Here is a 26,314-nt window from a genome sequence, read left to right on the forward strand (position 1 = left end):
TTGTTTAACGATAATTAGAGCGCTATTAAATGGTTTACAAACCATCTGTATCATAAAATGTCAAAGTATATACAAGTCACCACTTTATTTGTGGTGCAGTTTTAATTAACTTAGTGAAAGTTAACTATTTGCAGTCAGCTAATTTACTTACTGATATTCTGGCAAAGGGTTTGACTTTGACTAAGCCATTTTAGATCTACTCTCTATAAACTATTTATTATGATAGGCCTGTTATCATCAACAACTTAAATATTCCTTAAAAACCGTTATGCATTTTATCAAAAAAATGTTTCTAACAAAAGTATAGTCTGTAATGATGTTGGCTTTTTATAAAGGCCGCAAAGAGCTATTCCAAGATGGGATTAGTCTATCTATCGAATGATGGACAACATTTTTAATACATGTTTATTCACTTTAGAGTAAATAAATTATTTTTGATAACAAATACTATGAATTAATTATACTATATAATACAATGGAAATAGACAATGTTAAAAATATGTATGTAATATACATATATTAGAGGTGCTTCTAGGTGCTTAGAAGTCTCGCTACTATTTTGATTGCGCGCTATCTTGGTTATATGACATTTAGCTCAGTTTCGCTTCAACCATTGTATTGTGTAGACGTCCAAATTTTATTATGGATAATTATACGCCGCAAGACCGAGCAGAAATAGTGACAATATTTATTGAAAGTAATCGTTCCATTATTGCCACTCAGCGGAAATTGCGTCAAAAATATCCTAATCGTCCAGTGCCTCACAAATCCACAGTTTATCATTTACATACGAATTTTCGACAGTACAGTACGACAGCAGACATGCCTCGTTCTGGAAAACAAAGGGACGTCTCATTTTTCGCTGAAAATGTTTTCGCTCTGGTGAGCGATAGTGTCGCAGAGTCTCCAGAAACATCAATTCGGAGAAGTGGTCCCCAGTTACACATTTATGCACGCAATTTAAGGCGAATTTTGAAAACTGATTTGAAAATGTTTCCGTACAAAATTCAATTAGTCCAAAAATTACAACCGAGAGATCCTGATCAACGAGTTGAGTACAGTAATGTAATCCTAAGGCTGTCTGGTGAAATTGAAGATTTATCGTCCAAATTGATAATTAGCGATAAAGCCAATTTTCTTCTCAGTGGCCACGTCAATAAACAGACCAGTCGGTTTTGGGAACACAGAATCCTCAATTAATTCATGAAGCATCATTGCATGCACTAAAAACAATTGCATTGCGTGGTATTCATACCTCATTGATCCCTTTTTCTTAAATAATCATGGTGTTGCAGTTACTGTTACTGCCTAAGAGTACCAAGACATGATTCAAAATTTTCTTCGAAATTGTCTTGTGCCTGAAATGGAAGAGCAAGGACTAGGGTGCATGTCATTCAACAATTCAATTATTGAATGACGTTTTTTCGCGAAGTGGCGATTTAGCATTGCCAGCCATTCCAGCCAGCGGATTCAACAGCACCAGACATTTTCTTATGGTTTTTCTTTAATCAAAAGTTTATGTGAATAAGCCCCAAACAATTCAATATTTTAAAGACAGACTCAGATGTTGCAGGAGGACATGAAAAAATTATGAGAGAGACGCATAGCAAAAGAAGTTGCATAGCGAATGACGGTCACCATTTAGCCGATATAATTTTAAACTTACCTACCTTTTCTTTGAGCAAAGTTATAGGCAATTAAAAATGGTAGCGGGACTTTTACGTTGTATATGTTTGACCACGTTGTATATATGTATATATAGCTCTTCCTTCAAGAAAAAACAAGTTTGATTCAAAAATTTATTTAAAAATGCACAGAAAGTAGTATATAAAATACTTGTATAAAATCATTGCAATAAACGGTATATAAACAATACCAAAAATACCAAAACGACTAAAAAATATTAATTTATTAAAACTATATCTTAATAAGTAAAAAGCTTTTAAGCTTTATAAAGTAGCTTTTTATTTATTAGTTTACTGGAATTTCCGAAAATAACATAAAATAATATCAAATGGTAGTAACTATTCAACCCATCAAATTAACTAAAAAATAACTCAAATATACTAATATGCATATATAGTATATTACTTTAAATACATAACACATATGTATTACATCCTAAGATTTGTTTATTAAGATGTATCCGTTTAAACTTTTCATTTTAATGTAAAAATTATTCGGAATACTTATTTTTTATAAAGCTTGAGGAAAAAATGTTTGGGCCAAAAATGATAAATGTAAAACTTTGATTGTTTGCTCGATATGGGATATCTTTTTATAATAGCCTATCAAGGATAATTATTAAACGAATAAACGAAAAACGTTTCGAACTGAGGATGCAAATAACATGTGTGCAAACTATTTCAGAATTATTTCTTGCAACTTATATATGCGAAGAGTAATAATAACAATAATTTTAAAACTGCAAGCTTGGGAATAAGTAGCACACATTTGTTATAATCGCAATACTTAATATTTCTTTATGTACAATTTTAAAAACAAGGATATTATGATTTGAGGCTTTTGCTGAAGATGGAAAAGATGGATAAATATGAACTATTACTAATATTTTCAGAAAGAAGAAGTTGTTTATACATTTTTTAAACTAGAATTAAATTTGAGGAAGTAGAATTATTATTTTAAGATGTTCTATATAAATCTAGATTCCTTTTTTAATATAAAAGTTAATTTATTTTAATAAATTATTTCATTTAATATTCCCAATATAAAAATATTTGAGGCAATATCAATATATATAATCAAATTTAAAGATAAGAATATCATAGTGTGAGGATATTGTTGGAAATAGTCACATTTCCTGCAAAATATACATTATTTGAAGATATCACTGGATATGAAGTCAAATACTCTTTTACTAATATCAATCGATATATTTATATTATTTCATTCAATGTTTCAAAAGCAAAAATATAAAATGTATTCAAGGCACATTTATGCCTTCAAGCCGCAACAATCAAATTTAAAGAACAAAATTACCATTTTGTTAAAGATATATATATAGTGTCAGATATTTCATATAAATCCTCAATATATTTAAATATTTTTATTCAATGCGCCATAAATGAAAAGATAACATGTTCAAGGCAAAATATATGTGATATTTAAAGAAAAAGATATTATGACTTAAGGCTTGTTGAAGATCAAGTATATACATATATGAATTACTTTTGATGTTTTAAAAACATATATGTTTTCAGAATTATGTCTCAATATTAAAGCAAAAATTTAACAAACAAATCTAATGATAGTAATATTATGATTTTGGGATTATATTGTTGGGATTGTCAAATTCTCTTTTTTATCATCAATATATTTCAATCAAATGTTTCATTCAATGTTTAATACAAGTGAAACATATACAACTGATAAATTTAATGATAAGAATATCATGATTTGAAGACGTTGAATACTGAGTAATATATATCTTCAACATATTTGAATTTGTTTCATTCAATATTGTAATTATATAAAAAAAATAATGACAAAATATAATATATGAATTTAAAGATATCATAATTTCAAAACGTTGAAGACTGATAATATAAATCTTCAATATATTTAAATAAATTGTTTCACTCAATGTTTGATAATCAAAAATATAGCACACAATCAATTTTAAAAGCAATAATATTATGATGAGAAGATGGAAAGATTTCATATTACAATAACGACAGTTCATGTTGATTGGAGAGGGTAATATAATTACTTAAGAATTTTCTGGGGTTAAATGGAAATTCGATTACCACAAAATAATCTATTTATCATTTTTGGCGTTTTAAAAATAAACTATGCTGTATTCGAAATAAAATGCCTCGAAAATGTCATTATCAAGATCATAGACTCATTGATCTTGTTGAAAATTTAAGAAGAAAGTCTTGAAACATTTTAACACACGCAAATTTTTGACAAATATACTAATATGCATATATAGTAAAGTGAAATTATTAATTTTAAGAACATATAAAAAATTAGGAACTATCAGAATACAGTAAATACTGGCATTACCACTTCTTCAAAACTAGTTTGACTCCTCTTCATCTTCATCAAGTATCACTCCTTTGGAGATTTTATGACATGTCTTAGCAGTAACAATGGATTTTGTATTAAGTGGACAATGAGATCTTGTATGGGCATTACCTCCAGCAGCTCCACAAATTTCACAAGTGTGACTGAAAATGTTCAAATAGAGAATGTGTTAAAAATTACTAGAACATGAGATTTCAATATGTTTTATTTTATTATATCAGCGAAGGACTACAACATTAGTATTACATATTAAAATTAGGTTTGTATTGTTTTAAAAATTACATTTAAAACAAAATGACCTGAGAGGCTGATGAAGATCTCGGTGATATGAAAGCCATTAAAAATCTTTCAATACTTATAATATATTGTGTTTATTTCCATTTTTTCTAAACCACTCTCATGACTTTTAGACATTTAAATATGTCTGGAGTAGTATTTAGTATTGTTACAGACAACGTTTCAAAGTCATTTTGTGAAATTATATAGAAGTATTAAAATATATTCAAAAGTAATTCATTACCTTCAATTAGTAATTCGAACTATAATATTAAACATAGAACTTAATTTTACACATTTATCTCACAAGTTAAAATGTGCTCCATTAAACTGATCAAACGGTTTGTTCAATTTTTGGTTGTAACGTTTCGCAGTTAGTGTCTAACTAATTTCCAGGAGTTAGTACTCCATTCATATCCAAACAAATACTCAAATATCCGAACCATATTGAAACCTATATCCCATTTTGGCATCAATGTACAAGGTTTCCTGGGATGTACCGACGATTTTTGTATTTCAAATTCTTGTAAAAACTTATTTCTCATCCAATCCTGTCATAATTTTCAATAAAAAGTTTTTTTTCAGTAAACGCATTTGGAACATCTAAATTTTTAAATTTCTCCTATTTGGTATATGGGTTAGAAAATGGCATTTTTTGTGACTTCTAAGTAGTTTTTGTAGAAGTTTTTGTTGCATTGGCGTTGAGTTTTCATCCAGTAGAGCTTATTCTAGACCTATCGTTCAAGATGCAATTAGTCACAGAGATCGAAATTACCAAATTTAATTTAGAATTACTCTAATTATAATATGTAATGTACAAAAAACACTAGATATTGATTTCCATTTTGTCGTTGTAGGCATTCCTATGGAATGTTCTATTTATCAATTTCAACCATAAGCTGAATGATGTTCTTGAAAGCTTTACATTCTGATTCATTCCAAATTACTTTTCCTTTGCAACCAATCCCCAGTGAAAATATTTCTGTTTTAAATACTTTAGTACTTTATGCTCCAAAAATATTTGTAAAAGTTAAATCTACACATAATTTTTTAAGGTATATAACGTAAAAGTTCACTGAGAATAAAAATCAAATACTCTGATTTGTTGAACATATAGTGTTATAAATTGGGAGATCATTTCGTATTTATGATCATGATAGAAAACAATTCATTATCCAACGATATTATTAAATGTTAAACGGATAATAATATGCTGATATTTACTTCCTTAATATGGGACAGGTTATTTCACCACTTGCAGACTTTAGTACATGGCTGGAGTATACAATCTTTCTCTCGCCATTCTTATAGCAAAATTTGCAAACATCCGGTGGTAGTATATCGTTGTCGTAATCTAACTTGTTAGCCCTTTTCCTTTTTGACACCACACCTACTTTTTGGCAATCCTAAAAATACATGTATTTAAATATGTAAAGAACTATTAATTAATTTTGTGTTTTTTTGGCATTTAAAAAAATTGAGTGCAATTGTTTAAGTATTCTCCTCTACATACATAAAGCTACTACATTTTCCCAACTTCATGGCAGAATTTAAATGCTAGCTCGAAAAAGCAGCACTTAATATAACCATCTAAATATGGAATCATTATGGAGATGATTTTTTCTCGGATATCCTAATAGATGACACTTAATTCGAATATCTATAGTAAGCTTATTCAACTATAGCGCGTTTAAAAGGTGAAAACATTATAGATATAGAATCGGAATCACTTTTCTCAGTCAAAGCTGATAGCGGTTTGAAACTGATGATGCAGATAAATGCAGCAGAGGCTCATTGATATTATTATAATAAGTATTTTAGTAAGCCTTATTGTCAGAATTGATTTACTCATTTTCTTTTTTCATGTTTAACATCTAAAAACTAATTTTTTTAGATGCTAAACTTGAACCAGAATATTGAGTATTTTATTTCTCGGTAAAGAAAAGAAATTAAACATAGACCATACAATAATTTTGAACCATTTATATTACAGTGAATACCAAAAGAAACTCGATATGTGCGTTCCACATGAATTAATAGTAAAAAATTAAATGAACGAAGGTTAAATTGAATGACTACTGAAACGAAACATGCCATATTTGAAGGTAATGATTATGAGAGGTGTTGAGCTTCCAGCAATAATGTTTTGCTGTTCCTGTTTCTAGCATATATAAAGCTAAGAAACAGCAAAACTAACAGTAAAATTTAAACAGTAAAAAGTATATACAGATACATATATATAGAACTAGTTACTTACATTTTGGTTACGTTCTGGACGATCAGATTCACAAAAATATGTAAATAAATCATTTTCCTCCACAGCCTGTATATCTTTTACTATAGAATATTCAGGGTTTGCTTCTACAGCATTGGCTATCCCGATTACCTGCGAATAAAAGAAAATTAAAAACCGATTTTATTTCAATTATTTGTTATATTTATTGCATACATTTTATTAATTTTTGTTCTTAATTGTCTATTAAAATATAAGTTGGATAAAAACGTAAATCTGTAAAGTATGCAATAGATATGCTGTTCAAACTAAATAAAAATAAAACTATTCAAACGCGAAATATGAAATAACAACATAATTCGCTAAATTTGGTGGCTTAACAATTACGTTACTATTATGTTACGTACGACTTACTATTATCATTTTATATTACGATTTGTTATATAGCATGTTTTTTTAATATCTTACTCGTGAGTAAATAAAAAATGAACGGGAACAAATTGTCTAAACAATGTTAATGACCCCAAACAGATCAAACAGATCTTGTCAACAAAATCATATATTTAGAATCAATAGTGATATGTTGGTTATATAGGTAAAGGGTAGAGCCCCTGTCGCGATTTCAAACTTTTCTCTGGATAGATAATATGTATTGTTTGTAATTCTAAAAATGTAAGACATTATTATCACGTTGGAAACTAGGCATGAGACAGTCAGTCACGCACATTCTGAAATTATATTTAAGTTGTCCACATTAAAGTCATACTTTTAAAGCATTAATACCATAACTAACATCCCAGATCAAACAGTGGTTTAGTCTAAATTACGCTCTTCTCTTAATAACTCTTAAGAGTGAAGGGATAATATTAATAGCTCACCTTGTTATAACTTATATCATTAACATTATATAAATTATTATAACAGTGCCAATTTAAGCTTCCAGACATACTTTTAAAAGAATACAATTTGAAAGCATATAATAAAATCAAGGAAGACTTAGTACTTCAATATGTGTATTTGGATGCGAAATGAACATTTCAGAGGAGGACCAATATACCCAATGGTCACTCACGGCAAGATGATAATAAAAAATAGTGTTAAGATAACAAAACTTGATGGAAAAAGGTAAACGTTGGAATAAAAATTGATTACATTTTATTAGTCATAACATTTTTTAAAATGTTCATTGCAGATATATTGTTCTTTATGCTGGAAACAAGAATAGTTAATAACTTTCCTTCGGTTAACCCCTATGGTTTGAAGAAGAAATTGACAAATGATGAAATTGTGAACAAATGTTAGATAAATTGGAAATTAACAGCTTAGTTATTCACTTTAATGAAATTTTCTGAATATGGGATTATGATTCAATACTGAAAATTTACAAGACAGGGTGACGAGAGAATTCTTATTGTAATCAAAGATTAAAATGTGTGAGGAGAGAAAGAATACTAACCGTTTTGAAGATATGGCAAATGCATCAGGGAGAATGCAGTGATTAAATCTAGTTTTATTAAAATATGTGTGTATGTAGTAACATAACAAACTAAGAAGTAATACAGACTTTACATGGAAACACTGCACCGAAGGAAATAAGAACTAAGCGTAAACGGTAAATATGCTCTTTAATGAAAGTAAAACATATTACTTGGATATATAATTGTTAATTAGGCGGAGTTATTTACGAACAGTTTAATTATTTTATTTGGATTAGATTTTTGTTATACGTTATAGCCAAAACGAACTAAAACTCAGAGTTGATGCGGCAACATTACCACGTTTTGACGTCATTAATTCAGATGACGTGAGTTCACTGCTATTTTGAATAGACTATAGTACATCTTGTTGCCTGTTGGCAACACTACTTCCGTAAAAATAACTCGACGCGTATGTGTTGCTCAGTTTACATGCCGAGTCTTGTATACACTTTATTCTATGAAGGTTAAAACCACACGGTTACAAACTATCGGTGAAATGTGTGATCTCCCAGATTTCGAAAGGGAATCTGGAAATATTCTTGTTACCAGCATAAAGAACAATATATCTGCAATGAACATTTTAAAAAATTTTATGACTAATAAAACGTAATCAATTTTTATTCCAACGTTTACCTTTTTCCATCAAGTTTTGTTATCTTAACACTATTTTTATTATCATCTTGCAGAGTGAGTGACCATTGGGTCTAATGGTCCTCTTCTGAAATGTTCATTTCACATCCAAATACACATATTGAAGTACTAAGTCTTCCTTGATTTTATTATATGCTTTCAAAAATTGTATTCTTTTAAAAGTATGTCTGGAAGCTTACATTGGCACTGTTATAATAATTTATATAATGTTAATAATATAAGTTATAATAAGGTGAGCTATTAATATTATATATCATTCACGTCACTGGTCGGAACGATGAAGTTGCCAAACACTGTCATAATACAAGATAATAATGCGTCCATACACAGAGCCACAAAAGGTCTATCTTGATTTGAGGACAATCAGAAAAACATTCGCACAATTGCCAAACCACAACATAATTGAACCGTTATGGAGAGTTTTAGGGTGTAATCATCGAAGTAATTGGCGATGTTTTGGTACAAGTCAACATTCCGTTGGAAAATATTCAGACACTCTCTGAATCTATTCCGCGAAGAAATGCAGATGTTTTACATTTTATTAATAATTTAATAGTATATATCTCAGGTGTTGCTATTATTTTATCCATCCCCTTTATATACTGAAGAATTAGCTTTTATAAGTACAAATTCAATAATAGTTTTATCGACTAAATATTAATAGTCATCATTTATTAAATATTAAAATAGATACATTATGAATAACAACACAGTTATAGTCTATTCAAAATAATATTGAGCACATGCAACCACGATGTCGAATGTATCACCTATACCAGATTCTAAATTCCGTTATGTATAATTTTATACACCATTTTTTCTTGTCATTTTAATCTAGTTAAAAAGAGATGAATATATAATCGAATCAGCCTATAAAATTCGCCCCATTGTCAAATGTCTGCAAAATTCTTCAAAACATTAGTAATAATAATTAAAGGTTGTAAATCGCAAATGTTGCTTTGGTACTTTGCTTGATTTGACAAATTTCAAATCGCTGCTTAATATTTACTCTAATTGAAAATGCCGAATTCTATAAATCACGCCTAAATCTCTACGTCATGTGCTATAATGTTAGAATAAACTATATTTAATAACATTATTTTTGTTCATTATAAGATTTAAATTAAAATGCTGTTATATGTCAAATCCAAAATGAACTAAAACTTAAAGTTGATGCGGCAACATTGTGACGTTTTGACGTTATAAATTTAGAAGAAGTTTACTATTTTCACTATATATGCACTTTGCCTTCATTAAGAAAATTTATAACTACCATATGAAAATATTATCCATGACACTGCATCTACAATATATCCCAATTAAGTTTTGTTAAAATATTCAAAATATGAACAATATTTTAACTGCAATTCCTGCAATTATTATATTGTAAATTGGCGTGAAACTCTACATCAATCGAAAATATTGAATTTACGCCGAGCTTAACCAATCAATCAACCATAAGCTACCCTTTGTGTTACAATTTATTTTAACAAACATATACATTCCTTTCAGCGATTGCTGTAAAAAACGGCATTTTTTTACTGTGCCGTCATTTTTAAAAAAATAATCCTACTTGATTATACATTTTAAAATATGAGTAATCTTCAAAATCGTCTGAACATCAGGAGATTCGAAAAATTCTACATTGAAAACTCTATAATGAATTACAGAGTAGAATGTAATAGATTTATAACCCAAAAATATTCAATGGTCTTGAGCGATAAATAAAAATGATAAAACTGTAGTCAAAACATTTTATAATCCGGAAGCTGATGTTCTCTTGATCAACCTCTCCTGCGAGAACCTTACCAGTTGATCTCTATTTAGGCATAATATTCGAAACTAAATTTCAAACCTTGTGTGTCAGGGTTATTCAATCAATTGATCACAATTTATTAGATCAAGCTTTTAACGAATCAGATAATTTGGTTAGATACTAAGTGGCTGAATGTGGTGGTGATCATCATTGAGTAATGTCATAAAATCAAAACACTTTTCTGATGTTCTTGGAATCTTTCAAGTGCTTGAATTTATTTTCATCATTTTTCTCTTTAAAAAGATAATCCTCGAAAACAATTGGTATAATTTATATTAATCAAAATATTTCCCATATTTTTCTAAATTTTCCCATATTTCTGCAAACATAGCGATACCCTGCCGAAAGAACAACATTGGTTTGGCAGCAATCTAATCATTGATCTGTTTTCGGACTTCTTCGGCATTTTGAAACGCTACGTTTCCATAGTCCCTTGTTCGAATCCCGCTGAGGTATGGATGTACTTTATGTTTGTGATTGTAATTGTAAATATATTAGGCAACAGTTGAACATCCGGCAACCATCACAGTCTTGCAATTGTCTTCGAATTGTTTTGGGGCCTACTAGCAATTCATTATCATTGACAACCATTAAATAGTGGTGATGAATTTTAGTTAATATTAGGTTGTTTAAATAGAAAATTGGGATATTATGGAGCAGTATCATCCTACGTTTCTAAAAGTGTTTGATGAGCCTCAGCAACAGATGTACTCAACTCAAGCAATAACAAGTAATGAAAGTCGACACTGAATTACACAACAATAGTAAATGAAAAACACTTATTTTACGTTGAAAAATGACAGTCATCGAAGTTAGGATAGGTTGTCTAACAATTGTTTACGCTAATAATTCACATTTTCACCAATAGATATATCGTTGATCAAAATTCATGTACCTAATAGATATAAACAACACATAAAACATTTTCATATACCTAATTGTCTATTATTTCGAACAATTATAATTAAAACGTAATCCTATTGAAATCGATCAACCAAAAATCGAATACTTACTGGATGATGTTCGAAATCGTTTAAAAGAAGCATATTTAGAGATTCAACCGATTTCGCATAAAAATCTACATCATCATCTTCTTTAATAACTACTTCTTCTTCTACAGATTCATTATTTTCAGTCGAAGCAACAGCAACCTTTGGCAATTCTTCTGTGGTCCCGGATGCTTTTTCAACTACCCTCAATCCAGCCGCAAATTTAGTCCATGTTACCTTCGTCTTGTTCCGAAATATATTAGTGTAGACTGGAATAAAAGCTTTCTATTGAATGAAACAATTATAAATTCATTGGAAAACGATAAAATATTAGGTAATGGTATTGATGTCTAAAAACTATTCCAGTAACAAATAAATTCCTCGTCAAAAATTGGATATCCTTTGATACAATCATATCATCACTTAGACGCTAATGATTGATGATGTTGATTGTTCCGATTCGCAAAAGAAAACACATTATTTTCAACGGATAATTAGAATGTATTTATTCAACGCATTCGGCATTCATTTGGGTTCCATATATTTTACCCGTCTTCCAATCTATGGATGCCATTTTAATAGAATAGTTTCTCCATTGATTTATCGAACCATTTTTTAACTTCTTCAAAATCGGCAAAGTGTTCTACTCTGCTCTGTATCTCATCGATGCGAAAAGATGGTAGTTGGATGAGGCCAGGTCTGGAAATTACGGCGGGTGCGAGTTCGGCCCATTCGAGTGATTTCGAAAATTCTTTGACTGGTTTTGCTCTGTGAAACGACGCGTTGTTATGCCACAAAATCTCCTTGATTGATTGTTTTGATCCATACACTGTTCAAAATAATCATTTATTGTCGGTACTGATTAGAATTAACTGTTTCTCCAGATTTCAATAGTTCAAAATATACGACACTAAGCTGGTTCCATCAAACACAAGGCAGTATGGTCTTGCAATTGATAGACCGGCTTCGCCAGGTGATAACCATGTTTTTCTTTGGGTTGGAATTCTCGAAATAAATAAATTTTTCATTACCTGCTACTATCCAATGCAAAAATGACTTCCTTTCAAACCTTTGAAGCAACATTGCACTAATTGTACAAAATTATAATTGTAATGAAAATATTATATTCATTTAATACATTACTAAATAGATATCCCATCAATCGAAGAAAATATTTTTTCAAAAAGTCGACATGTATTTCATATTTATCGTTATAATTTCTTCAAAAGTGAATCCGACTCTTTTCTTATATTTCGATAATTTTTTTATATACAGATTTTTAATCCAGGCCTTTTTTCAAATTTCTAGAGCCAGCAGACTCTTGGGGTTAAATCTGATGAATATAGTAGATGGGGATGCAATTCAAAACGTAATTCAATTCAAGTCAATTTACTCATAATTTTCGACGGCATTTTGCAATCTTCTTGGGATAGGATTGATTGGGGTGCAATTAATGGAATTGATTTTTTGGGGGGACCTTTTTTTATAAGTATTTCTATATTAAATAGTTCTAATTTTTCATGTTCCAAAATACGGATTTTATAAACTGGGTGCCTAACCAGGATTTAAAATGTTGGGCGTTTTGGACATCATCGAATGCCGACCATTTAACTAATTATCTATTTTCTTCAGGTGTGTGAATGAACAGTGAATCCGTGTTTCATTATCACGTATCGGTGTAAAAAAAAATTCTGTCGATCACCTCCAAGCCGTCCGCAGAATCAGTTACCTCACGCAACCTCACTTAGAAAAATTATCTCGTGAACTTTTTCTTGATAGATTTGGACAATCAAAACATCCAACACTGTAGATCCTCATATAATAGTGTTGAAATTCTACGTAATAGTTAATTATAATGCTGAAAATGTTCATAATGCTTATAAAGACGCTTTGATATTCAAAGTAAATTTTCTCATCAAAAACAACATATACCAAACGCGTCTAATTCTACATTATGTATAAAATTACAGGTGTTTCATTAAATAATAGATGTTTCGCTAAAATTACTGTACAAAATAATAGTTAGAATGACATGACATTTTGAAGCTTATAGTAAGAGGTTAGTACTATCCAGAATTCATATTAGTCAGTCAATAATTGTACCATCTATATATATAACCAAATCAAACCGGACACTTCAAGTTATACTCCTAAATTGTTAACTTCAAATTATTATTTATGACCGACCTTTACCACACAGTTCAAAAATAATATCGCTAAAATAATTGAATTGAATTAAGAATTATTTCAACATCAAGCTCAAATGCAAAAGTTAAGTATTTTATGTATATAGCTGTAGAGGACTATATTGTAAGCCTTCTGCAAAATCTCTAGAGTGACTGAATCAATAAATTGGAGGATTATAAGTGATAGAGAAATTATACTTCAAGCAAAGTAAAGTTTACAACTATGAATCCGTTTTTCTGATCCGTATCATTTCCACGCACTTAATGAACTAGTAATAAGTGTAAAAGAACAGAAATGTTTAAATAAAAAATCGATATAAAAAGAATTATGTTCGGAATAAGAAATTATTAAATATAAAATATAATTACCTATAAAACATAAGATCTGTTTTCCAAGTTTCTAATGAACTACCGAATCTTTTAATCAGCATAAGGCTGTTACAAAAGAGATATGATCGACAGGCCAGTTATTTAAATAAATATTCACGTTATATATTACCACTCTAATCTGTGAAGATATAGCAAAAAATTGATAAAATGAGATGTATGAAAATAGCAGAGAAATTTTATAACCATTATTTTATTATTTAAAGGAATATGTTACTTATTGATAAATTTATATATGTGATATATGCTCTAAACTATTTTTTTATTAATTACTATATATCAGAATAATTAATTTATGCTCTAAAATATTTTATTTGTTACTTACTAACAAAAATATATAATGTTAGCCTTACATTTAATTTAAAAAATATGAGCAGCTTAGGCTTTGCTAATATATTAAGAACTATAAAACTAATATTACTTATAAATAATTTTTTAGAAACTGTATAAAATCATACGATGAGGAATTTTTAACATTTTTTATTTGCTTTTTGTTTTATTTAATGTTTCAACCAATACCGAAAATCGATCAACACAACATTAATAATTAATTAGACTGAATATACTTATCTACATACCTAGATTTGGGTAACAACGCTTAGTAGCCCAATATGTAGATTCTTTTCCCGAAGGACTTGTTTCCTCGTCCAAAAACGATAAAACTCTTTCGAGTAATTCATAATTCAATAACCAGTAGTCAGAATTGGACATAACTTTAAAGCAAAACAACCACCACAATATTTCCGGATCAACTGGTAAAATGATGGTAAATTGAACAAATTTAATATCCCTTCCACTTACATTATTGGAAATCTAATTTAATTTTTTGAATAATTCAAAATAATTTAATTTTGTCAAAGGTGATGCCGCAATAGGATAGATTTCGGCTTACGACAAAAGCGCTGAAAAACCTTTATATTCTAAGCCGCCACAGATATATCTCCAATTTAAATCAGAACCGTCGGTCATTCATATTTAATCCTTGTCGTTTGATCTTCCCTAGGTTTCAATTCTGGGGGAATAGGGTATAATAAAATTTTGTATATATTTTCCAACAATAATTAATTATATAGTTTGTTGGTCTTATTTTCTGGTGGGCGCCGTCTTAAATTTATAAGTCGCCATATTGTCAAGAATACAGCTGAAAACGTGTATTTATAATATCTATAATTATTAAAGTTTAGTGTCACATTTAGCTTTTTTGAAACAAATGCATAAAGTATTTTTCTAAAAATAAAACAACATCTATACACTGCAATAAATAGATTCTCAAAAGATTCACGTTTCTATTTTTCTTTGCATTTGTATAGTGGGTTGCCTGAACTATATAAAAATAAGAACAATTAATATAAATAAGTCTTGATAATTACTATATAAAAACTTTCTATAATATATAATAGTATCTAATGCCTGTATTATTTAATTTTAAATAATAACTGATAAATATACGAAAAATAACAGATATAATAGAGGTATAAACTTTTATCTTTGAGTATAATATTGTTATATTAAATATAATAGGATAAATTATAAGTTAATTATAAAAATCGTAAGATAATTACATTATTATTTAAGATAAACCAGCATAAGAAACTTCAAATGGAATATATAAGCTATATAAGTAGAAATTATATTAAAACAATTTATCCCGTGTTACGGGAAAAATTAATCAACAGCAACAAAGACAGCCCACCACATCACTAAACTGGAAGAAAAGATAAGTAAATTAATAATACAAGTCGTCTCTAAACTTGCCTAATGACAGGAAACTAAAAATATTCATAACTAAACAAAATATTGACATAACGATGGTTTCCGAAACACACTTCACAGATTAACACTATCTGCAAATTACTAAATTTAAGCTTTAACATAGAAATCATCTAGATAATAAAGTACAAGGAGTTATAGACATAATCATCCTTGAAGACATATGAAGCATTTTGAAGGAGAAAAATTTAGCAAAAATCACCTAAAAGTAACCAATATAACCCTAGAGGTAATTTATAGTCCATTAACAATGTCTACGATTTATTGCCCACCCAAATACAACAACAAAACAAAACAAGACATACAAGTTCAGCTAGGACTGTTGGGAGACGGTTTTATGAAATGTAGCTATGGAGAAATAAATGACAAATCTTTACATTTATTGTCATTTGCTTCATTAAATAACTTTGTGGTGGGTAACACTCTATTCCGACACCCTCTGAAGCACCAACTAACATAGCAAGGAGGCAATGATTCAGCGATGTTGGATTATGTTTTGATAAACTCTCGGTTTCGTTCGACGCTTAGCGACGTAAGGGCAATACGAGGACCTGATAATTGATCCACTATCTGCTTCGTGTAACATGCTGTGAGTACAACGGACAGAGTGTTGTTATAATAATCAATTGCGACTGGAGCTACTTGCAGAATCCAAAATATCAGAAGGAGTTTCAAATCGAAACGACAAATATGTTCAAGGCACTAAAATACCTAAAAGATACAAATATTGTGTGCCTCTAAAGTCTGTCCATGGGAGAAGATGGTCATGCGAGAAGGAGGTTCTACCACACGACTGAGCGGGAGGAGTAAACCTATCAACGACAACATACAAAAAGTTATTCATATAGCATTCTTATATACAATTATGACACATCACAAAGTTTAACAATTCCGTCAGCAGTTTTTATCAATTACATCTTGCATTAGATGTGCTCTTAGTTAAAATTAATTTATTACTACTAATTTGTTATACATGCCTTAATAGACCAGCAAGGCGAATACGGGATTAATACATCAGTATGTATTTCCAAAATTAAAATAAAGTTAAACCACTTAAGCTAAAATAAGTAATACACCGGGCAGATTGTTGAAAATCAAAAACAATTTGTATCGTTCATGTTTTCGATCGTGCTCTGTATCTAGCGAAATTTGGAGGTTTTGGAGAATGTAATCAGAATTCCTCCAATCGGATACGAAAAGGTACCTTGGGGAGTGTTTGATTTGAGTTCCTGCCGAGACGCGACCTGGTCTGGGTGTCTACCGATTGATGTAACACTCTTCCGAAAGCTCCTTGTAGCCATAAAACCTTTGTTGAATTGCTTGTTTAATTCATAAATAATTTCCGGAGCGCCGGTTCAACAGAGTCGAAAATAAGTTTTTTCTTAGAGATGTCAGTGATTTACGAAACTGATATAAATTAGTTCCTGCGTATCTTTCTTGAAATAAAAGTAAACTGTTTCTTAATTACTTATATTTCTTATGTTTATAGTTACAATACAATGCAATACTATAAAATACCCGAACTATCTTCGAGTATACGGATCGATCTTATTTTACAAACTTGACTAATAACTAGTCGTAAGTATTTCATGAATATCTTCATGAATACTTTATTGTGAATTGGTCGTGAAATGAATGCTTGCAAACCTTTTTTTCCTTATTCTATGATGATCAGCTAGAACCAAATGGTCTATTGCTTGCGAACCCCTTGGTGCGCCCTATTTAAGGTAGTGTGTATGTCACATCCACTCTGAAACTATACGGTATCTGACAGTTACCTTTTCTTGGAACCAATAGTCGACTTATAAGGATTATTCGTTTCCCAAGTGAATTAGAGGCCAGGTAGTGGTTCCAAAAAGTTCTTCCAAAGAGACTCAAAATACCGTCATAATGCTATTAAAGGCAGATGTTATAAAACGGTTTTTTTGGAAATAAATATAAGAAATTTATAAACTCAATAGCGGGTTTCATGTTAGGACATTTCAGAATAGAATACTTTCATGATAAGATATTTGGCGCTAGAATATTTTTATGTTAGGATATTTTATATAAGGACATTTTAGGTAAAGGATATTCTCATGAGATTTTTTTTTGATATTAGGATATTTTAATACGTGGTAATTGTTATGCGAGGATCTTTTTACGCTGGTTCGAAATTCTAGACATTAGTTTTAATCTTTTATATTTCTTTATACTCTTTAGTTCCCTTATTTAGAGCATCCCGTATCCTATTCGTGGTTTGGAATATCGGAGAAACCTAAGAACTCAAAACCTCATGAGGGAAACATTGTGTTGGTTTGATCCACGACTCATAGCTGGCCCCGAAAACAACTCACAGATTGTAACTTTAAAGGATTATGTTTTAACAAAAACCTGCGCCGAAAGGGCCTGAAAGTTTTTTCTGGGCAAGTTAAAATGAAATAACACAATCCTCAGTGACGGAAGCCCTTTACATTTAGATGGTTATATAAACAAGTAAAAGTGCAGATCTAGAACCACAACTAAAGCAACAGTGAGATGTTAAATTTTTATTGCACACTTTTGCTAACTTTTGGGGCGTTTTACCTTTTTGTGCTATCGATTAGAAAAGTGTATAAAAATGGATGAAAATATTTGAGTGCTTGAGTATTTATTAAATACATAATTCCTTTTCAAATTATGAATATTTTCATACATAAAGACTAGTTTCTTAATTACTTTTGTTTTATCTGTAATGTTTTAAGATTTAAATTTCCCACTGGCTAATCTGTAACTTTAAATGCCACGTGGTATTACTAACACTATATAATACCAAAAATTAAGAATAATCTATTAAAGTAAATGTTTACACAATATTGATAGTGAGGACAGTTAAATGTATGATGATAGTAAATGCAGTCTCAAATTATTTACAACATTTATAAACCATAAATAATCAAGCAGATGTTCACAGGGCCAAGACAGAGTATAGCATACTAATATAAATTAAATAGACTGTTAAAATATTCCAAAAAAACTATTTTATTTAATTTTAGAAGGCATTTGTTCGGCATTTCTTTAATTCAAACGGTTAATAATACCTAAGAGGATTGCCTTTAATCTTGCCGCCACTGAATTTAAATACTATTTTTGGAGACAATACCCATTATTTTATTATAAATAACCAGAAATATATTGGTTTCTTTGTCGGTTTTTAATTTTTTTTTGGACTGTTACTATTTTTGGACATGTACTTTGAACCTTGACTACCGTTTTTTTATTAATAATCGAACTGACACAAAATTCCGTTTAAACTGAGTATGCCCATTTCCTTAAAATTGTTTCCACAATTACTTTTTTACCCAACTGTCACTTGATTAAAGCAGTCACTAATTTGTCTCTTTATTTATTATAAGTAAATATTTTATCATAATTACACATGTTCTTTATAAATTACATTAATATATAAAAAGATTTATATTATTACACTTAGTTAAAATTTGCGTTTATTTTCTTATTTTATTAGGTAGTAAAATTATAATATATTCCAATATGCCAATATCAATAGACTTACCAATAGACATATGAGATACATCTATTTATTAAAAATAAGTTATTAGATCTAATAGGTAGTATCAAAATAAAAATTGTTATAATATTATAATGAAGGTAATATGTTGAAATTGGTATACAATACCTCTATTTGCCGACAAGCTCAGAGATTATAAGTAATTTTTATAGAAATAGATTATTCTTAATATGTAATAACTGCTTCAGTTTTATACTTATATAACATCCAGTGAAGATATATATTTATAAAATTAAATGTAACAGTGTGCCTTATTACAACGTGTATAATTTTATAAGTTGAAATATTGCTTGCTTATTAATGTCAGTTTTGTAAAAAAAATGTATTACTTAAACAATTTTTACAAATAATTATTTTTACAATTTTAGAGTAATTATTTAATATGTAAGTGCTGATCAGATATGTGTTACACAAAGTTGCATAACTTTCAATATTAAAAAATCTTTACAGAGTAATCTAAGAAATAACACAAAACATATTACCAAATATTTTCAGTATGATATTTTATTTTTTGTATTATGTAACAAATACTACAATATAACAACTGAAAATAATGTTATGAGAATAAATACCTATAAAAATAATAAAATTGCGATATTTTTTCAGATATTCCAGGGCAATTATCAATAATAATTGATTTCTAAGCAAATGTTTTTATTTTTAGTTTTTTGGTCGTGTTAGAATGTGAATCCAATCCTGTGCAACAACCAAATACTAAGTCAGCATAAATGAGCGAAACCAGCACCACGGAATGGTTCCAGAACAGTATCTTTTGGTTGATTTATCGAAACACATTACCATGTCTTACCTGGCTTGATCCGCCAGGATTTAAATATATATATATATTATAATATAAAAAAATAACTTATAATAACTTATAAACCAGTATTTTTGTCGAATAAAGCCCTTTTATTTAAACAAATCTGGCCTTTATTTTTAATGTCCAATATAGACCTTAAGGGAGATTTAATGTATTTTCTCATAGATAAAAACACTCGTTGCCTCTTGGTTCCTTAAATAAAATATTATTTTAAAGTAAATTAATATTTTTTATGTTTTAAACGTCTTTCACATTTTATAAATTATATAGTAGGTGAACACAATACTAAGACGACAGCACACATGCTTAATCCAGATAATACAACACTTACGTACAGGAATAGATAGATATGTACTTGTAAGAATTTAGATGCATTATAACGTACTAATTATGATTATAATTTAGTCACGAAAAGGTAAAAAAGCTAAACCTATTTTTCATGTCCTGCCAAAGAAAAATGGGCCCCAAAAAAATAAATAACTAACGTATAATGAAATGAATTAAACAAATGCTTTCTCGAGTCTTAAGATAGCGATTCAAACTAATAAAATTAATCGAAAGGTGATTGTAGTGTCATCTAGATATTGTACGTCGCGGAACAACTAAAGTTTCCTATAAAGTTAAATCTATATTTATTACGTGAATAAAGTTTTAAAGCTATGAACCGATTGAACATATAACCTAAAATGTCAACGAATGGCTTGCTCAAACTATTTACTATCTACTAAGGTCGAATCTTCATATTGTCTTGCCCTGTTCATCACTTATTTCCGTAAAATAGAAAAGTTTTAGTAAAATAATAAAATTTTTTGGGAGAGAACTTTTGTTTTTGAATCCTACACACTCCGTCGGAGTAGATATGATTCTGGGGAGACTTTTTTAGGGATTGTTCTCTATTGAATTAATTAAATTAACCGGAATCAACTTACTCATCAAAAAATTAAACATATTTTTTTACACATATATATTTACGCCAAAACTACTTTATTTTAGGTAAAGTAGTGACTTGGAATGACCGAGCAGGTATCACTGTGGGTGGTGAATTTACAAGGAGTATTTTTCAGTAATAAGAGTATACAAGTTTCTCAGTTCGAAATTTAGTTAAATTAATTAGTTTATTACATTAAAGTCGGATCTATGCTGAAATGGAGTGAAACAATCTGTGGCGAAAACTACGGAAAAACTGCGAATATAAAAATAGATTAAAGAATATAATATAAAGATTGGAGAGGGAAATATTTAATGTCAAAAACTAGTATACAAATCCTGTGAGATCTGACAGTATACGATAAAAAATGCGCTGTAAGCATGTCAAGCATGTGCATTTATTACTTATACATGAGGAGAGAATGGGCACTAATTCTTTTGTACATGATGTAGCAAGTACTCTAGGAGAGAATACAGTTTTTCAAATTTCAAAAAAAAAGAATTTCAAATTGAAATAGAATAGAAACATATAGGTGATGCTTCAGAGATTTCAACAGAAAAGTGATTCAAAAGGAAAACATAAGATGGAAATACAGCAATACTTTCCAACAAGCAAACGTGGAAAGGTAAATATGTGTTACTAAAAGCGCAATATATTACCTAATTGTTTTTCTCACTTAGAAAATATCAGCCAGAACAATTAATGAAAACTTGAAAATAAAAGGTAGATTAGATCTACAGGGAAAGCCACAAAATGCAAAAACGCGTCTAGAACTATAACTGATAGGTAATGTGGAGAAGAATTCATCGTAAATATAATAAGGATATAAATACAACCCAAAAACCTGCTGTCGATTAATAGTTGGGTATAGTTGTCTCGTTTTATAAGCAATGTATTAGATATAAATACTATTTCAAAATAAATAGTAAAATAAAAGACAACAGGACGGTCTTTCTACTGTTGCGATAGCCGCGGTTTCGAATCCTGCTGGGGCATGGTCGTAAATTTATGTTTGTGATTGTTTAATATTTGTGATTGTCTTAGGCAAGAGTGTAAAATCCGATAAGAAAAATAATCCCAGTCACGCCAGTAACCAGGCTGGGTAAGACCAGATGTTTTCTGGGATGATTTCTAACTTGGTCACTCACCAGTCGGTAGGTTTAATGCCGAGGACCGTGGTTCGGAGCCTACGTTAAATAGTAGGTCCAGTCTAAATAAACCCATAATTGGTAAAAGGAGACTTTAAAATATGTAAAAACAAATAATAGTATTTATTCTAATTTTCGTTTTAATATTTAATTTATATTGTGTGTGTCTTACTTAACAGGTCAATTGAAAAGTTCCCGGCCTGACACATAAATAGCGTTACTACAATTAAATCTGCAGCGACCGATACGACCCTTTAGGTCACCACGCATTCATCTACAGCAAGCTGAAAGGTTAACACCGGCGGTGGATTGGTACCTTGCGGATCCCGGCTATAAAAGACCACCACGACGACGTCTCGCTCTCTTTTCTTTTCTCTATCCCCTTGTAACAGCACCACTTCCACAGCGCTACCGTACTTCCTCTTCTTAACCTATCGACCACATGTATCATTTAGTATCGCAATAAAAAAGAATTTCTTCAATCAGTGTTTTTAGTTCTCGTGCAAATTCCTTACAAAAATAGTAGTGAGTGTTCGGACAAACAATCGCATAGACAGCCACACATTTCGACATCATGCATAACATCAACACATGAACACACTTGCATCACGAAACGGGACACGTAAGGCACCACACTTATAGGTACCCTCAAATAAATCGGAACGCCCCAAGACGAACGATGTCCTTCTATAACTTCTTTGGCACCTGATCCCGTAAACCTCCTCGCTCAGGTTGGGATCCCCATCTCACAAGAAGTCCCTGGGCGATTCATTGTGTGATTACGGATGCACTCCGGAACCTGCACCACATAGAGGTACGTTCCACGGAGGCTCCACTAGGAGGGGAGTGAGCGGTCGCTACGACCGCTACGACCGTTTAGGCCTCCACGCATTCACGTACAGCAAGTTCAAAGGTTGGCAACGCCGGTGGATTGGTACCATACGGTTCCCGGCTATAAAAAACCACCACGACGACGTCTCGCTCTCTTTTTCTTTTGTCTACCCCCTTGTAACAGTACCATAGCGTTAACGTACTTCCTTTTACCTTAACCGAATATCTTAACAATTCTCCCGTCGACCACATGTATCGATTATAATCGAAATAAAGAAGTATTTCTTCAACCAGTGTTTTTAGTTATCGTGCAAATTCCTTCCAAAAACAGTAGTGTGTGTTCCGATAAACAATCGCATCGACAGCCATACGTACCAACCGACCGACCGAACAGACGAACATCCTACAAATCTATATGTTTTTTAGTAGTCAGCTCTAACCCTCAACAAATGCGTGTATAAATTTGACAGCTGTCGGATCATCAGTTTGTGAATTATATCATTTTGATTGAAACAACTTTTCTTATTGTGAAAAAAATGGACAAAAAGGAATTTCACGTGTTGATAAAATATTGTTTTTTGAACGGAAAACTACAGTTAAAGTAAAAACTTGGCCTGATGCCGAGTTTCCGGATACTGCCTCAGGGAAATCAACCATCAAGGACTGGTATGCTAAGTTTAGACGTGGTGAAATGAGCACTGAAGACGGTGATCGCACTGGACGCCCAAAAGAAGTTGTTACCGACGAAATCATTAAAAAATCCATAAAATGATTTTGAATGACCGTAAATTGAAATTGAATGAAATAGCAGACACAATGATCAAGAGTAATAAACCTGAGTTTTTACGTCAATATGAGACAGTGGATGCAACATGGCTCCATCATTTCACTCCGAAGTCCAATCGACATTCATCCGAGTGGACTGCATACGATGAACCCGCTCCAAAGCGGCAGGGTTATGGCGTCTGTATTTTGGGATGCCTATAGAATAATTTTCATTGGCTTCCTTGAAAAAGGAACGACCATCAACAGCGACTATTACATAGCGTTATTGGACCGTTTCAAGGACGAAATCACCGAAAAACCGCCGCATTTGAAGAAAAAGAAAGTGCTGGTTCTCAAGACTATGCACCTTGTCACAAGTCAGTGAAAACTATGGCAAAAATCCATGAATTGGGCTTCGAATTGGATCCTCATCCACCGTATTCTCCAGATCTGGCCTCCAGCGACTATTCCCTGTTCTAAGATCTCAAAAGAACGCTCGCTGGGAAGAAGTGTTCGTCGAATGAAGAGGTGATCGCCGAAACTGAGGCCTATTTTGAGGTAAAGGACAAATCGTACTACAAAAATTAGATAGAAAAGTTGGAGGGTCGCTATAATCAGCGTATCACCCTTGAAGGGAATTATCTTGAATAAAAAGACTTATTTTGACAAAAAAAATGTGTTTTAATATGATAGGTCGGGGACTTTTCAATTGACATATATAATTTCAATTTTTCTGCATTATTTATCTGACCCAGAGATTTATATAAACCTAAAGAAATAATAGATCCCAAAGCTTCAAACCTTACGTCATTAATTTTTTCACACCTTCCAAAATCACTCGAAACATACTTCTCGCTAGTTCAAAAATAATTTTTGCGGAGATTGCTGCATTTGCCGCTGCTGGACCTTCAACTAAGAAATCACAGCTTTGTGTCTTTTTATGCACGGTGTAGATAGAAATAGCCACGAATATGACCCAAATGAGATTCTCTTTCAACCAAGATGACCAGCTAGTGCCAAATGGTCTTTTGCTAATATTGCTTCGGCATAATTTGCTTTAGAAAATTTTGCGGTTGACACAGGCCCCGAGGATATGACTGGGATTGTCGTATTTCAGTTATCTATCAGGACAGGGCTTTAATCAGCTGATTAAAATGTTGGAACGTGCCAAGGAAGAAGCTTACTTCATACTGAGCATATTTGTGAAGATTTTCACGAATGAGATGCGTGTATCGAGATAGATGTTAGCAGCATTTTATACAGGGCCGCATTCTAAGGGATTGGGGGGGTCTGGTTTTTCTGTAGAGTAGTGGGAGTAGGAGGCTATACAAACCATTGCCTTTGCAAATGGCGTGCTGAATTTATGATGACCACTGAAACCTACTGTCTACCTACCTACTTTAAACCTACTTTCTGCTGCGCTCCGAACATGGAACAAAATAGCCTGAGTTTTGTTCGGGTTAATCTGTAGTCGCTAGAACTTATATCACGCGATCGCCTGATTGAGTTGGGCTTGGAATCTGTTACGGATGGTATCGTAACAATATCCGGTAGTGAAAAACGCTATGTTACCTGCATAAAATGTTCTGTTCGATTGCTTCGGTAGAGGGAAATCGGTCATGTACAAGTTGAATAAGGTCGCGGTTAATGAAGAACCATGTAGAACTCCTGCGGATATTTGTTTCCGAGAGGAAATTGCGTCACCAATGTTGAGTACTTGAAAAGACCTATCTTCTATATATGAATATATTAATGATACTATGTCATCCGATAGAGCTAGTTTTTTGGCTTAGAAAATTAGACCGTCGTGCCAAACTTATTCGAAAACTTTGTAGACGTCTAAAAAGATGGTTCCAGCTCTGAGACCTTTACGAAGAGCCTGATCGATGCTGGCTGCGATTTGAGCAGCTTAATGAGCCTAATGTTTGGCACGGAAACAGAATTGTTCGTCGGGAATTATGTGGTTTGCATATATGTAGAGCGTGCGAGTATCGTTTTTTTTTCGGCGAGTTTAGAGAGAGAAATAATCAGGCTCATAAGCCCATAGTCGGATATATTCGATTTGGCTTTTTTCTTTGTAATAATTGATATGTGCATGTTTACAGTCTTTCTGGAAGTGCTTTAACCTCAGTATAGAATTTATAATATTTGCAAGCTGGGAAAGCTGCTTGCTGGTGACTTTCAGACAGACTGCTGTAATACCATCTGGGTCTGGAGCTTTTCGAAAAAAGATATTTAATTGAGATATCTGAAAGATATCCTTTAATCTTAATTGAGATCTCTGGAAGGTTTTTGGATGAGATTAAACTCTTTAGAAGATCTGACGAGAAGTTTTTACTCTCCAAGGAGGGGATTGTGTAACTGATGACATCTAACAACGTTTGTCAAAATTATTCTAATCCCTCTCATTCCAGATATTCACCCTGCCTGAGAGGTAAA

General features: G+C 31.2%; 1 protein-coding gene across 1 annotated transcript; it reads right to left on the reverse strand.

Moving 5' to 3' along the window:
• Positions 1-1,785: 1,785 nt before the first annotated feature.
• Positions 1,786-14,814, reverse strand: LOC143191210 (uncharacterized). The gene is made up of 5 exons (XM_076396073.1): positions 14,645-14,814; positions 11,518-11,762; positions 6,584-6,712; positions 5,551-5,732; positions 1,786-4,193 (listed from the first exon to the last, which is right to left on the reverse strand). The coding sequence occupies exons 1-5, from the start codon at positions 14,775-14,777 to the stop codon at positions 4,043-4,045; spliced, it is 840 nt and encodes a 279-aa protein (XP_076252188.1). The 5' UTR covers positions 14,778-14,814; the 3' UTR covers positions 1,786-4,042.
• Positions 14,815-26,314: the final 11,500 nt, after the last annotated feature.

The sequence above is a fragment of the Rhynchophorus ferrugineus genome, unplaced genomic scaffold, assembly GCF_030347505.1.
Source record: "Rhynchophorus ferrugineus isolate W39M unplaced genomic scaffold, kcgeb_rfMv2 rfM2, whole genome shotgun sequence".
Taxonomy (NCBI): domain Eukaryota; kingdom Metazoa; phylum Arthropoda; class Insecta; order Coleoptera; family Curculionidae; genus Rhynchophorus; species Rhynchophorus ferrugineus.

Bases quoted from the DNA above. Each gene is read 5' to 3' on its own strand.
- LOC143191210 (XM_076396073.1), bottom strand. From the start codon at position 14,777: ATGTCCAATTCTGACTACTGGTTATTGAATTATGAATTACTCGAAAGA. The intron at 6,713-11,517 runs GTAAGTATTCGA...TTTTATTCGCAG, and splicing joins ACGATTTCGAACATCATCCA to GTAATCGGGATAGCCAATGC. The intron at 4,194-5,550 runs GTAAATATCAGC...GAACATTTTCAG, and splicing joins ACCTGTCCCATATTAAGGAA to TCACACTTGTGAAATTTGTG.